Source organism: Epinephelus moara, chromosome 8 (genome assembly GCF_006386435.1).
Source record: "Epinephelus moara isolate mb chromosome 8, YSFRI_EMoa_1.0, whole genome shotgun sequence".
Lineage (NCBI taxonomy): Eukaryota > Metazoa > Chordata > Actinopteri > Perciformes > Serranidae > Epinephelus > Epinephelus moara.
Window position 1 is genome coordinate 37,244,647 of NC_065513.1, and position 16,430 is coordinate 37,261,076.

The following is a 16,430-nucleotide window of genomic DNA, read 5'->3' on the forward strand; positions in this document are numbered from 1 at the left end:
ATAGACACTAATCAGACTGTGTGTGCACTGGTGTGAAACATCAGCAGTTTAATAAGAGGGGATAAAATGGATGCAGTCATTGTGCTTGTACGCACTTTGTTACAACACAATGGAAATGGCAGCACAATTAATCATTTGCAGCAGTAAGAGCGGAGGCAGGCTTAACGTACCTCTCCTTAAGTAGAAATTCTGTGAAAATCTGCCACGTCAGCAGATCAGTGAAAGCACAGAAATCCGTGTTTTGCTTATCTGCTGTTCTTTGAGAGGTCCGGTGGAACGCTGTGCTGTATGTTTAGATCCTGCATGATTTTGCCGCACACAGCGAATACTTGAGAGACGTCTAATGCTCTTAAGCTCTTATGTTTCATTATGGAAAATAGGTGACAAGTGGATTATAAATTGTTGCAGTCCCTCAAAGAGGGGGAGCAAATCTATAAGCCGGCTGATGCCAGGACCCCTCTAACTTTATGCATCGTGTGGGGCAGCTTTTCATGTTCACTTCAAACACTGTGCATGCTACATTTTTGTTTCTCTGCATCAGGAACTTGAGACACAAAATGCTATGTATAAATGTGACACTTGCAGCCAGTTTTGTTGCATCAGAGGTGTGACTAAGATGATATAAATACTTATCTTTCACTTCTGTCTCCTTTCCAGATGCATCCTCTGGGACTATGTAATAATAACGATGAGGAGGACCTGTATGAGTACGGCTGGGTCGGAGTGGTGAAGCTGGAGCAACCAGAGCTGGACCCCAGTTGTCTCACCGTGCTGGGAAAGGTAAAGAGCCATCTTAGCTTTGTTGTAAACATACTGCAGTTAGGACTTGAGTCATTTTGACACCTGAAAGGAGCAGTGTGTAAAATTTAGTGGCATCTAGCAGTGAGGATTGCAGATTGCAACCAGCTGAAACTTCTCCCATGTGCCAAGCATGAACTCCTGGTTAGGATTCCTTCAGTGTTCATTGTTCAGGAAGTTTTACCAGGAGCTGAATTATCAGTAGAGGTGTCCTCTCCAAAACAAATGGACCAGGTTTGGATTCAGTTCAATCAAACTCAAGTTTGTTTGCCTCCTAAGTGCGGTTCGTTTGGGCAGGTGTGAACACAGCAATCACACTCCGGTGTGCACCAAAACAACCAAGACCTTCTTGAAGAGGTGGTCTCAGTCTGGTTACAAACAAACTCTGGTGCGGTTCGTTGTGATGAGAAGGTGTTCCGACCTGGATGTGAAGCAACTGCAGTCACATGACACATTGTTTGGGTTAAACATGAGCATGTTACATTCCTGGAGGATTATTAACGTGCACCTCCTCCTGTACTGCCTTAATATGCACATTCAGCACATCCAATGCATCAACACATTGTTTTCTAGTTGGAGCCGCGCCTCGTTTTCAAACTGTATGGTTTCTGACCAATCAAGAGCAGCTTTCTCACACAAGGCATTTGATCTGGTCCTCTTGTAAATGCTGCTGTGAGAACACGAACCAACTCTAGGCAATTATACAACTTTGTAACAAAGTTAGTCCCTGATTATATATATCCCCCTAAATCCTACACACTGGACCTTTAATGTGATGCATTGCTCACTATATTAATTTAAGACGTACTGCTTTATTCATTGCACATTGGAAGTCTGGCCATATTCAGGGTAAAAGTACTCATCAGTTTTTAAGACCCAGAGTTTTATCTATCTTTTTTTACAACTATCTACAACCAATTTGCACATGAATACGCTGAAAGAATAATAACTGGATTGCTATTTGCCTGTAAACAAATAGCAGCCTGTAAACACAATCTCTGAAAGTCTTAAGGGTACAGATCAAAATACAAAACAACGCTATCAGGTGTATTGAATATTTGTGTGTGAGGTTTTTGGCTCCATGAGCGACAAGCAGAAACGTGCAGACAGCATCGTTTGCTACAGTCAAGTCAGGGAAAATGATTTCCCTTGTACTTAATTAAACCCCTCGAAGAGTCTATCTTTGATCTCTTGTAGTCGCAGAGACAATTCACGGAAGGATGATTTAGTTTTATTTTGTTTCTGACTTCCCATCGCTGAGAGAATGAGCGTGAACTGAATCCCTCCCTTGTCTTTCACCAACCCCCCCCTCGTCCTCCCTCCCCTCCCTCCTCCAGTGCTCCCAGACCCCTCTGGAGTCTCCGAGTGGTATTTTATCATGCTTTAATTAAGTGTTCCTCTTAATGGAATGTACCAACATTCCCCGGAGGATGAGGGGTGGGGGGCGGCTATAGTCTCATTTATCCTGTGCATGCCCGGTGACCGAAAGAGAGCAGCCATTCATAATTTAAGGAGCCCTTGTGCCGTATAGACATGCTAATGGTGCACTTTCCTTGGTGATGGTTGCTGCTACCTAGCTGATGCATACTTATGCTGAGACCTGAAAACTGACCTAATGTTCGGTACTCAAACTCCTCTGCGACTGTAGCTAAGAATATATCAGTGTCACGGTCGACTTCACTCATGAGGAAATGGTCTTCATTGAGGTGATGCGTCCATGTTTGAGGAGCTGTTTACAGTTCCAGAAGAAAACCAAGGGAACTGTAACAGATTTAACTTGTCGTTTACCACTTACCACTACTTTAATTGCCATGGGAACAGTATACTTTTGAATGGTAGGACTGACATGGGGTCAGTCTGTAAGAGAAGAAAGACATGACTTTTAATGGCAGGTTGTGGAAGTTTAAAGGGGAACTCCACTGATTTTACACATCAAAGTTTGTTTACAGGTCTTGCAGAGGACTGTTGCATATTTGTGAAAGGTCGAGTTGCATTGTGGGCAATGTAGGCATCAGGAAGAAGAACGCATAGAATATCAAAGGCAAGACAGATTCTGCTGCACTGATGCTGATTAGGTTTTTACTTTATAACTCTCCATATTGAAAGCTTTTGCACACTGAGTCCATTTTTGTCATATGTTTGAATCCATTGCTCAGTTGGTGAAGCACTCTTCAAAGTAACCATACCAATAAAGGTACATGATTCTAATTCAATTCAAATAAACACAAGAAGTTTGTGCTCTAGAGAAAGGATCAGCACTCAGTGAATAACCTCCTAAGCCCTATGATAAGCTATTATGGCAAGGCTTAACTATACAGACCAGTGAGCAGTGATAACTAACACGTCTTTGGGGTCATCGGGTAGGAACCTCCTTTCACCAGTGTTTCGTCTAGTTGGTCCCACGACACCTCCAGGAGGCTAGACAGTGATCTCTGGTGTCCCAGAGACACTCCCCTAATGCCAGGTCTCACTGCTCCCCTCCCCGCACCAACCCAACAACCTCCTTTACCTTACTTACACATGGCTTTCTCATCCCAAACAGCACTGCCACCTTCAACAAAACCCAGGCTCCGTACATGCGAGCTCCAGGTAGAAGCAGTGCTGATACTACCTTTCCTAGCACATTCACCATACTCTATTTCACACGTTACATAGCATAACTCTAATATAAGCTAAAGTTAAAGGAGATGGAGAAGATAAACTCACAGGATCAGCAAACACACTCATCTTACAACATGGTCTCAAACAAAATTGATTCAAATAGGCCTCTCCCACACTTAAATAACCTCCCTCTTCCTGGATTTTCTAATCTCAAGTGTCTGGCTCCAGACATTTAACATGAGCACACGCCTTTGTTGGGAAGTCAGAAAGGCTGCAATTGATTACTGTTTAATGGGACCGTCACAAAAATTGAAGAGAAGGGTGGACGGGGTACACAAGTTCGGACTAGATTCAGATTCACCATTTAAGAAATAATCTCCGTCCATACTAACATGCCTGAAAATGTATATCACGTGACCATTTACATTAACTGGGCATGCATGTGCCAATGTAAACAGGAAGCAGATTGTCTACTCTGAGGTTGTTTGCTTGGATACAGAAAATAATACAGAGCAATAACAGCTATGACAAAAAGTAAGACTCGAGATTTCTTCGCTTGGACTGTTGAATGGTAAATAGACTGCACTAGTATAGCGCCTGTCTAGTCTTTCGACCACTCAACGAGTCACATTCACCCATTCACACACATTCATACACTGGTGGCCGAGGCTACCATACATGGTAACCGTTTACCATTAGGTAACAATCAGTAACCATCAGAACATCAGAACTATAATGAAAGTAACACATGAGTAAATGGTGATCGATGCAGCGAAAAACATAAATTGGGAGTTGTTGAAGGTTAATTTGGTGACATATTAGAGTGATACTGGCCCGGAGCATTATCCATCATTGGAGGAAGCTATGGCGGTGGGAAATGAGTACTCACACAAGAAATTTGAAATCATAATATGTCAGTGTTGTGTTAATGTTTTGGCTTGACACTCCATGACTGGTAAGACCCATCGGGACGCAAACAAGGTTGGCAGTCGTCATTTATAAAAGTCTTATTTTCCGCCTCTCCAGACTATAACGCAACGAGACAGGGGTCAGCAGCATTTTCAAAAGTCTCTGTTTTATTGGTTTGAATGTGTCAGAGTAGTGCGGGCGCTAGCAATAGTTATGTGTTTTAAAAATTATAACATGTTACTGTGGATGTAGCAGAGATTGAGGCTATTGACATGTGCCGTAGCCAACTGAGCCACGAGGACAACTGGGTACCAGAAACCCACACCTTCCGCTCATTGGAACCAGCCAAAACACGGAACTAATGAGCTGGCCATTTTCGTACATTCTGGGTTTGATGTTTTGCTAAGGGACGCTGTGGTGATGATGGCAGGAACCTTGACCTTTTGGCCTCTAGCCAGCCCTCCCTAACCTCTAGACCACTATGTTTCCTCTGTGTTTATTCAGCCAGGACTATAATTAGAGGAGGGAAAGCCCATTGTTGCATCTTGACAGACCTTCGCCCGGGGGCCCGAACACAGCTGGGTGCTTTGCGCTGGCACCGCCACTTTTGCCAGGCCAGACAGTGCAGTGTTTACCCCCTGCCAGTCTGCTTACTCTGCCCAGCCAGCCGGGCCACCGTGCCCAGCCCCGGTCCGGATACTATGCCCACTCTTACACACTCACCCCGCCTGGCCTGGCCTCATGCTCGGCAGCCCACGCCCCCCTCCCGCCCTACACGACTGGCCCCTGACTGAACCCAAGAGCCCACTCCACTTTGCTGCCACTTTGCCACCAACAGTGTTGGGGTCTTGTCTGGTCAATTTAGATTCCATTCAATTACAGAATCACAGTGAACGCACAAAACCGAATTGTAGGATAGAAATATGCTGTTTACGCCAATCCGTGTCTAAATATAAAGTGTCTGGGAACACGAGGCCCCCCAGCTGTGCTTAGGAGCTGGTCAGCATGTAGCGACAGGCCCTTCAATTTAGACTGAATCAAAGGATGGGGCTTGACTTTTATTGTCCAATCCTAATTGACTGATGCATATGATCATCCAGATGGCTTTTATAGCTGAACATGAAGCATTTCAGGAAAAAAGAAGGGATGAGCTCTCACTGTCTCACGAATTAGACTTTCCGTAGTAGGAAGATTCACTGTCCAACTTCCTGCCGCTCTTTCCATAACTTTAGAACTGCTGATATATTGACAAGCTATGCTGAGAATCCAGCTGTTAATGCAGGCCTTAATGTTTGCTGCGTACAGATTCTTCCCTTTTGAAATTTGAATTTCTTTTAATGCTGTTTTTGTCAATATTGTATCAATGTGATTTTAGCTTGTGCAAAACTATTTAATTAAGAGACTCAAGCCTGTCAGACTGCTCTAAATCAGTTTTTCCACCAAGCAGATCAGAAGGGTTGTTTTGGTGACACTTTTCATTTGTTTTTATTGGCTCTCTTGCATGACATACGCTTTAGTGATTACTGTATCTTCAAGTTAAAAAATGCATATGGATTTCAGTCTGATTATGTGACCTGCGAAGATTTATTTCCTCGTTAGGAGAAAATAAAGTGTCAAAGCGTTCTGCCTGTGTGCTCCAGCATCACCACACCCCTGCTCTGCTCCAAACACTCCAGTCTGTTCTTTTTTTGTGCTGAAGATGTCACACAACAATGTTCTGTGGATCAGCAAGGTGCAGACGTTACTCTCTCTGCATTGTCTGTGAAGAGGAAATAGAGCCAGGGGTTTAAATATAGGCAGTGCAGGCAGTGTAGTTGCACTGGGGCCCTTGAAACTGGGGGGCCCATAGAGAAAGTGGGCCCTCTAACAATGGGTTTGGTGGAGAATGGGCCCTTATGAGTGATTGTGAAAAATTGTGAAATTAAATTGATAATTTCTCAATTATTTGATATTTTTTGTGATGTAAAGATATGCAGTGATGATTGGTGGATAAAATGTATGTTGAAGTGTCTGATCATGTGACGAGATGATATGTGCACGACAGCATACACCATCGGGCCCATCATAATAGCATGCACTGGGGCCCACTGTAACTACCTTACACCACTGGCAAAAGCTGTGACACAACTATTACTGTACATTTAAGAACACTGTCTGCGCAGCAAATGCAAAACGGATCTACAGTTTAGGTACTTGTCCTCACTGGTTATGTACGGTTCTAAGGGTACTAAACCGAAAGTATCTGGCGGAAACGCAGCTTAACTGTCCCAGAGAGATGCTCTGAAATAAGCAAATATTAGCAGTGGAGGAAGAGGAGGAAAAGAGGTCGGTCATGCCGGCCTCTGAAGTCCTCGTGCAAACCTCACCAAAGTGCTGGTGTGTCACATATATGTACACAGTTTTTTCCTGCACTTCCTATCTGGTTCCTGTGAGAGCTGCCGGGCTGTTAACCCCCTGACATCTGTGTGCCACAGCAGCAGCCCCTCCCCCAGCTGCAGGAAAACCATGAGCAAACTGGTTCCTACTGTAGCTAACTGTGTCTGAGACACTCTTTGAAGTCGTCTGAGTTATGGTGTCATATGAGGATGACACTGCAAGGTGCCCTGGTGCTCAGAGGACCAGCGGTTGTTTCTTTTTAGTTCCAGCTCATGAAGTCTCTGCTTTCTTTTGAGGTGCTTGTAAATGTTGTAAATCATGCTTACACCTCTGCACACATGTATCCTTTCTCAAGCTGAGCTATTTATTGCAGTCAATAACATATTTTTGGTTGTCATTTCCTCCCTGCTGCCTGACTTTCTCAGAACTGGCCTCCCTCCCTTCTTCTCTACGCTGTCTTTCACACACATACACTACGATTTTTGGCAGCTCCTCTGGAACATGAAATCATGCCACTGGCTTCCATTGGTGGCCCAGGCTCGTCAGGGTCTTTGTCACTGTGCCAGGGAGATATCTCTTCTTTCAAGTGCCGCGGTGTCAGTCCAGTGGCCTCACGGGGCCTTAGCATGCCGGCTTTTCCCCTTTCATCCTCCTCGGGCTCTCATGACATCAGCCCCCAACCCGGGCAACTGTGGAGTGGTGGCGGGTAGAAAGAGGAGTGGGAGTTGGAGGACAGAGGGATGGGAGAGAGAGGTTGGGGGTTTGGCTTCTCAAGGAGATGACGAAAGCAAATGTGTCTGGTTTGGTAAGTGGGTGGTTGGGATTTGTGTCTCGCTCGGTACAACTTTTTTTTTTTTTTTTTTCTGTACGCACATAAGCAGAAAAATGCGACCCATCCTCCCACACAGCCCTGCAGCTTGTGTAAAGCAAGCCTCTTGGCTGGCATAGCATGTAAACCTCCCTGGTATGTGCTTGTTGTGTGTGGCCTGGCGCTGCCCTTGACCCGCTCGTCTCTGAACCGCGATCAGTTCCACCTTAAACACCAGCCAAAGACAACATTTCATCGCAGCGGAGCGCAACTGGCCCAAGAGCGGCCGCTACAAAGCACTTAAAAATAACTAAAGCAACAAGAAAAGTTTCAAGATCTTTATTGACATATCCTCCCAGAAATAAAGCCTGCTACTTTAAAGTTTTAGCCAGAGGCACACAACCATAAAAAGTGTATCCTGTGTGGAAAGCTCTGTCTTTGACACACATACAAACACAATCCCAAAACCGCAGTTGCCATGGAACAATGTGAGATGGCAGAGGAGTGTGTCTGTGCGTCTTTTTCTACCGTGGCCCTCAAGTTGGCACCATGGGACAGCAGGCCAGAGCAAACAGCTGCTGTGTCTTAGTGCTAAGTGGCTTTTGGACTCTAACCGTGTCTGGCATCTCAGCCAGAGCTGCAGAGAGAGTGTAGTGTGTGTGTGTGTGCGTGTGTGTGTGAGAGAGGAATGACAGGGATATAGAAAGTACATGAGGGCTACAAGGATGGTGTCTGTGTGTGCGTGTGTGCACGCTTGTCTGAAGAAACCTGCATTAACAGAAAGAAAAGGCAACAGACAGATGAGTGTGATATTGCGGGCGACTGGCTCCGAGCCTGCGGCCAGGTTAGCTGTCCTACACACTCAGGTGTGTGCTCGAGGTCGTCCCGAGGCCACGGCAATACCAGTAGGGTGTCAAGCCGCAGGGCTTGTTGTAGAGAAGCTTCAATGCCGGATTGAACTGGCTTCATTTTGGCCTTGTTTACAGACCACTCCTAATACAGCATGTCTGTCATCATGTGCAGGAATACTGTCTGATCAGTGGGCGGATTTGTTGACATGCGTATATGTGAATGCATCGGTTCATCCACTGTTGATCAGTCTGGATAAGGAGAAGCAGAAGGCTGGCAGATCAGCTTGTGTTGTGATGCTGAGTGACTCACCGTGTCCCTCTCATCACTCTCTTCTCACTCCTTTCCCTTTTTCATGCTTTTCCCTTCGCTCTCCTCAAAGACCTTCGTGAAGCAGAGAGCCTTGATAACAGAGAGAAAGAAAATTGCTGTAGTTTTACACTCTACAGTCTTCAGAGTGTTTTGTTAAATTGCAGTGAAGCCACAATAGTGATTGATTCACAACGGCGGCTTTTGTTCGATACAGATGAAGGCTTTTTTTTTCCCCCCTCTGAGTTTTTAAAAGAAATCTTTTCATAGCAGAGCCATGAAGATGCAGCATATTGATAAGACAATTTTCCCCTATGCTTGTGCTAAAAACGACGGGGTTTACTTCCTTTCAGTTGAGTGTGACAAATTGAAAGTCAATTTTGGGTTGTTTAAATCAAGCCGGCCAACATTGGCAGCTGTAGCATGAATTATAACAGAGACTAATGTTGTAGTAGCTTCTCAGCCTTGTCAGATGTAGAAGTTTTCTTTTCACTTTTACTCAGGTTCTCTTTCTAGAAGACTGTGCTTCTCCACCATTGAAAGATGTGTTTTTGTCAAATTCAAGGAACGTTTTTAAGGTTTATGCATAGCCAGTGTAACGTGTGTGGACAGGGCACAAATGACGACTTGAGGATATTGTTTTCCGAAATGTATTCACTCCTGCAGAAGACAATATGACACATTAATTGCCCTCTGGACACCTACTTCTGCTCCTAAACACAGAAAACACTAGATATTGGATGTTAAAACTGCGACGCTATGTGATCACATGAAACAAGGCGCTTCCCTGTACCACAAATGGCTACAAAAAGTTAATTGAACAAAAGTCTACAAATCTCACATTAGCGGTTACAACAAAACAAAACAGCTGCTAACGTGACAATAAAAGCAGTGAACAATATGTGCCAAAGATTACAACATACACCGCTCAGTTTACAGAGTAAATATTAATTAATTACTCATCAATGCCACTTACCCCCAGCAATGCAAAACAGCACTGTGAAAGGCAGACAGAAGGAGCTACGGAAACCCAGGAGGTACAGAAGAGGCGATGTGTGTCAAGTTCATGTCCACAGGAAACATTAAAAACAACACATGGAGATAAAATTTACAAACACTCAACAAAAAGTTTAAATGACATATTAAATTTACAAAATACAAGTGCACTTCTAACTCTACACCAGGTCTCACAGGGATTTCACATGCTTTAAACTGCATCTACACACTCGATAAAGTACTAAATCTTAATTGCATTCACAACATTTTTGGTGCCACATTACCTCCATGAGTCAAATCAAGAAAACTGAGAAAAGTTACAGGGCTGTAAACAAACTTGAGCAATGTCTGGCTGCCTTCGCAGTGTTTCAAGGGAAAAATGTACAAGCTAACTCTTTAGCTTCCTCTCCACCTGCCCCTTGCCCCAAACACCCTGAACAAACACTTTCAAACACCGCAGCATGGAGGGAGGGCTAGAAAGAGAAATTGAAAAAGAGAGGAGGAGCAGCAGGGAGAGGAGAAAAAAGGGGGAGAAAAAAGCTTGTGAAGCACGGAGCACTCAGGGGCCTGCCTCTTGGGCTCTCCTTTCATGTTTGTGTACGCCTCAACTTGCTGATATTATCTTGGCCGCTCTTCCTGGCGGGGTGTCGGGAGAGGTTTCCACTGTGACCAGGCAGGGGCCTCTCCCTCTCCCTCTCTGTTTCTTTCTATCTCTCTCAACCCCCTCTCTCAGGCTGTGTTGGAACCCTCACCCACCTTCCTACTTCAATCCAACCCCACCCACCCACCCCCACCAAAAAAGTCCCTCTCCTAAATCACCGCTTCACCACGTTTCACGGCGCTTGGAGGCGCCCGGGATCCCACTGCGCTCGTTTCCATGGTCACTGGGAAGCTCCTTGTGTCATGTGGCTCAAAGTGAGCCGTCCCTGGGCCGAATTACCCAGCTTTCAATGGGAGGCCAAATGACCATTATTAGACTTCACAGCTCAGGCCCCCATTTAAAGAGAGAAGAAAGGAGCCCTGGGGACTTAAGATGAGAGAGAGATGGAGGGAGAGAGGGAAGGAAGACGAGGGAAGAAAACAGGGGAAGGGAGAAGAAGAGAGGAGGGGAAGTGAGAGGAAAGTTGGACTTGTTTCTTTTTATTTTCCCCCACCCTTACATTGATTTTTATTCTTAATCACAATTGTTATTTGAGAGTCAGACGCCAGCCACAGCTAAAGCTCCCCTGTCTGTCAAACTGCGCCCAGAAAAGACGGGGCGGCGCTGGATCAAAAGATGAGCCGTGGAAAAAGTAAATCTTAGAAAAGATAGGACCAGACTTCCACCCACGTCAACCAAAGCCCTGTCTTTTCTCTCTTCATCTCCGTCTAAGCCTGTTGCTTTGTAGGGGAATGCGCCTGTGTGCATGAGAATCCTCGCGTTCCGCGCCCCGCTGTGTATGTCAGGGCCGTGTTGTCTTTAAGGCCCGGGCCCACGGCCTGGCACGGAAGCTGGAAACTGAAGCCCCCCTGGTCCCCACACGGCTAATCTGATGCCTCTTCCCACTACAGATGATTCCTCTACTGGAGGGTTAGCGGGGGTGAAAATGTCATCCTGCTCTTGTGGTTTGAACTTTTCTTTTATGCTCTGCCAGGGAGCCGAGGTTGTGCCCAGCACAAGGAGATGGAGAAGTAGTGTGGGGTGGGTGTATGAGGGCGACATTGGAGCTGCCCGTGCTCTGAGACAGTGAGGTAATGGAAGAAGAGAAAGAGAAACATGGAGATAGGGAGGGGGGGGACGAATGGGGAATGCACCTGGCAGAAACTGGGAGAGACATTAGCATCGTTTATTGGAGGGCAATATAACGATAAAATTTAATGAGACATCTGGATGGCTGTTGTCCGGGGTTATAGAAGTTTTTAAATGCTTTGTATTAGAAAAATGATTTAATATGTTTGCTTGAAAAAATCTTAAACTGCAAGTGGCTGTCAGATGAATGTAGGAGAGTAAAAATCACTGTACTTTTGAATAAAATGTTGTTAAATAGAGGTACAGTACCCCAAAACTGTACTTTAGGACACTACCTCATGACTCCTGGATGTGATCTGGTAGTTGGTGTATCATTTCTGATGACCAAAGCGGAGATACGACAACAATGAGGTGGTATATTGGAGGCGTAGATGAATGAAGTAAACACACCTTGCACCATCTTGCTGCCATGCTTTGTTTAAATCCTATTTACAGCCACAGACATTTCCTGTTCTGATGTTATCTTTATTGGGACACAACAAAGGAAAAGGTTGCTCGCTATGTTTGGTGAAGAGATGGACTCAGTCAACAGCTCACCATTTTGTAGATCAATGGTTTCCTGCCTTTTAGGCCAGTGCTTTTTTTGTGAGCAGTTCAACCTACAAAGAATGGCTTTATTTAAATATTTTTTAGAGGGCTGCAAAGGTAAAATCTAGTCAGGAGACAAAAAGCAAAGATTAGAAGTCTGAACAAATAAGGTTGATTTCATAAAGAAGAAACAAGGTATTTTATCTGCTTTCCTGCCCTGTCAACCATCTCTTGACCCAGTAGACTTTTGTTTTGAGGTTTGGAAGCATTGTCCTAGATTTCTTAAAAGGGGAAGTGATGTCACTCGAGGCAGCGTCAGTTGGAGTTGGACTACAGATTTGAAAATGAAAGAAATCTGGAGGTGTGGAGTCAGAAAGAAGCAAGCTTACGAGACTTCAATCGTAGAAACCATCAGCTATCATCTGACGATAAAGCTTCTGGGGCCAATGACCGATATTTCGGGAGATCTGGTGTAGTCAGTGAATACCTGGGCCAAGACTTCCTCTTCTGTGCGCCGCAACTTGAGACACGTCCAGACAACATTTCGGCCAGTGAATGCAGATAAATTACAGAAAAAGCTACATTGTTACCAGACGATAGCTGATTGGTTCGGAGATTGAACTTTGGCCAATGAGCTCCACCTGTTTTGCTCTCCACATGGACTCGTTACCAACAGGCAACCAAAGCCGGCTCAAACAGGATTGGTCAATACTACTCAGTAAGGATATATCATTGGATTTTCCCCATAGCCAATATGCCGATATTGATATATCCTCTATCTATCTTCTCTACCTTTTAGTGATCATCGAGTCTCTTCTGTAGTGGAATTAACATCATATTATACTTGCATACTCTTGTCATGATGGCCCACCAGCAGATGAAGACATGAAATACAGTGCTTGTCAATGTATGTAATATTCATTCATTGTGCAGAGTAAGAAAAAGCATGTGATAGTTTTAAAGCCAATATCGGCTGATACCGATGACGTGCAGATATTACCGGGCTTCCCTACTACTCAGACTACAAATACAAATACCAAATTCTTGATTCGTTGCCTACACATTCTGCAAACATATGTACATTTGTCATCATTTTGTAGAGATTAGCCAGACTTCTGTAGCTCACTTGTCATCTCTAAGGCAAGTGGCTCAAGGCTACATTAGCAGCTACCAGCACCACACACCTCAATCTCAAACTGAACTTTCAGTAGTTGGGTTGCATTGCGGATAATGTTGGCACCAGGTTTTGACAAGGAAGGAAAATGTGTGCACAATATCTTTGGTTCTACTTTAACAATTTTTTATACTTTTTTAAAACTGTGCGATGCCAAACATGTACTCCCAGTGCATATCTTCTTCTTTGACTACCAGTTGATCCATACACTGTCATCAAAAGGCAAACATGTACGGCTGTATTTCAACTTTGACCGTGATGGATATCATCAAAGGAGCAACAGTCTGAGAAACATTCCTCTTCCTTCCAAACAAATCATGGACCCAGTCAGCTTTTTCTTTACATGTTTATCTGCTAGAATGAAATAAACAACCAAAGGTTTCGTCAGTCTCCTCTGCCGGCTCGCCGGTAGGAAGACTGCACAGCGGGAGGTGAGAGGTACAGTGAGAAAGAAGGCAAAAATAGGGGGTTATAGGGCCGAGTCCTGACCTGCTCTGCCTTGTTTGCCCAGGGAAAGGAGACAGCAGGCAGCAGCAACACCCCTCCACCAGCAGCAGGATAGAGTATTACAAGAGAGAGGCAACAACAGCAACTTCTCTTTCATGCAAGCAGGGACATGGTCTCCTAAAGCAGCTTCGAGGCAAAGAGAGATTAGAGAAAAACCGTGTGAGTGCAGACGAATTAATGGAAGTGGCCGTTTAGAGAGACGCCTCAGCTCGACTACATTTGGATTATAGTGCATGTTCACACTGAAGCATCCTGGGAACAGGGGAGCACAAAAACTGCAAGGTTGCTGTTTTATTTTGTAGTAATGTCAGATTTAGAAATCTCAGTGAAGTCTTAATTAAGCCGTTTCAAACTGTTACTTTGTTGTTAAAGTTTATAGAGGTATAGAAATGTCAGTCAAAATGCGCGTTGCTTAGAATTTATTCAGCCTGTCAATAATGTCGGCTGTCAATGGCAGGTTTTAATGGCAGGTTTTTGTGTGTTTGAGTCTTGTAGTCAGAGGTAGCTATCAACGCAGGTTGTCGTTTCATTCAGGCTATACATGACTAACCGCAAAGTCAGATCTGACGAGTTTCTAAAAAAGACACCAAATTTCAAAGTACAGTGAATTTTCGGAACAGAGCTTTTAATTTGAAGTGCCATTTCCTGCTGTAGAGTGAGTGACTAACAGGCAGCTACTTGACAGAGACAGCAAACTAGTTTGATTGCATGGCCAGAAACACAAGTACAACGCTGAATGTTTTGAACTGTGTGGACCTTGAACTAATGACTAATGAAAGAGAAATCTGGACCCCATGGCCGAAAAAAATGGGCACCACTGATGTAGACACCCACGTTCGATTTTCAGTTGGATCTAATCAATCCCCATGCGAAGCCAGACATTTTAGCTCGGTCTACATACCTTTGTGAACTCATTCCTCTTGTGAGGGTGCTTCTGTCACATTGCCATGGCTGATAATGCTCGTGGTACCACTCTAACCCGCCGCCGTATTTGCTTTGCAGTGACTCCAAATGCGTTTTCCTCCACTTGAACAGCCGTATACTCCTGTTACAGTCACATTTCCACCTCTCTATCGCTTAGACTGATGAAGAGGTGTTTTCTGTAACGAAGCAACACACCATATAGTGGACAGTCTGCTTTCTGTTTACATCTGCATGTGCCCAGTGTACATGAGTGGTCATGTGATATGCATTTTCAGGTGTGTGAGTATGGACGGAGAAACTGTGCAAAAAATCATTTCAGTTTTAAAAGATTTAAACGTATTTAGTGTGTATATAGCCTGTGTGTTTGGTTCTGAGTGCTGCCAAAATGCGTGTGATCCACACTCTATACTGTGCTTGAATGCATCATGTGTAGACACAGTTGGATGATTGAAGCTGCTGCTGCAGTACATGACATTAAACCCACAGCGGAAAAATAGATACTCCCAGCAAAATATTAAAACTAAAGCGTACTGTAAGATTCAAAGTGAGACAGCCTTTGTTTCACGCTCTCTCAAACTGCCCTACATCTCTTAACCCTGTCTGACCCGCTGTTTTCACATCCAAGACTCTCTATATCCTCGAAAGTTGAAGAAAAATCCTTAACACTTGATCTATTATGTACCAGGAGACTTGCAGCAGGCACAAATCTAGTTTCGCTTGTCTTTACTTGCTCCCAACTTTATCTCCTTCCTTCCCTTCGTCTGACAGCTCTCATCTCATGAAAAATATGGTAATTCAGGATTTTCAATACCAGCAAAAAGTTTCTCCCACCTTCGGGTGTTCCTTTGAGAGCTGAGAGGGGGAAAAACATCTTATATCCAAATTTCTGATTTCTCTTTTTAGTCCAAGTTATCTCCTACTTCGCATATCAAAAATTAGACATGCATGCCTTAGTATTTCTTAACGCAGTGCACGTCTTTGAAACAGATTCACAGGAAAAACATGACAGGGTCTTTGACTCACAGTAGGACTAATCTAATTAAGATTTTTTAGTGTTTTTGACCAGATTAAAAAAGGGTCTGGTAATCACTGATCATTTCTAACCAAGACTTCCCATCATCCCAACACTAGGTGGATAAGAAGCACTTAAAAAATAGTATTCTTGTCCATAGCCGGAAAGCTTGTTTATTTTCTTGAGAATCACAAAGGGCCCGAGCCCAAAACCGGTAAGAAAACAACATGGGAGGGACAGAGAGGAAAAGTGGAGGAAATTTAATTAGCGGTTGTCCATTCCTCCGGCTCAGCGTTTGGTCTCAGCAGGGCAGAGCAGTGGGCAGCAGGAGGAGAGAAAACTAAAAGGCTTCTTGATTAGCGGCGGTCTGAGTCAATACGTTTGCATCTGTGCTGCGTGTTTGTGTAAGCCTGCACGCCCGACGCCACAAGACATCAAACCAGGGAGAGACAGGAAATGCTGCATGTGGTGCACAACAAGCAAGACAAACATGTATATTTCGAAAAAAAAAAGTAAAAAATTTCACACTCTTGAGTCTCATCCGTCATTTATTATTTATGGTATCTCCACAGCACACACAAGAAAAACTAATGTCCCGGCGTTTCATTTCATCATCAAAATACATGTGCTCGTAAAGGAGAGGACGGACAAATTCAGCTCAGAGCTTGATGAAAGTTAAAAACAGTCTGTTAGTTCATAAAAACCACAGTGTTTGCTGGGATATCGTTCTTCATGGCCACATGATGACAAGCGTTTAAATGTTTCAGAATTGTTTCTTTGTTATGTAACCCCGATGAAGGCTTTCTGCCAAAATGGCACCACAGAAAGTTTGGAGGGTTAGAGTGTTTGA

General features: G+C 44.2%; 1 protein-coding gene across 2 annotated transcripts in view; it reads left to right on the forward strand.

Moving 5' to 3' along the window:
- znrf3 (zinc and ring finger 3) overlaps nucleotides 1–16,430 on the forward strand; it is an 89,933-nt gene that overhangs the window by 44,366 nt on the left and 29,137 nt on the right. For both annotated transcript variants that reach the window (XM_050051819.1, XM_050051820.1), the window contains exon 2: nucleotides 658–780. In XM_050051819.1, coding sequence (XP_049907776.1) covers nucleotides 658–780 — 123 coding nt within the window. The remainder of the gene's footprint in view (nucleotides 1–657; nucleotides 781–16,430) is intronic.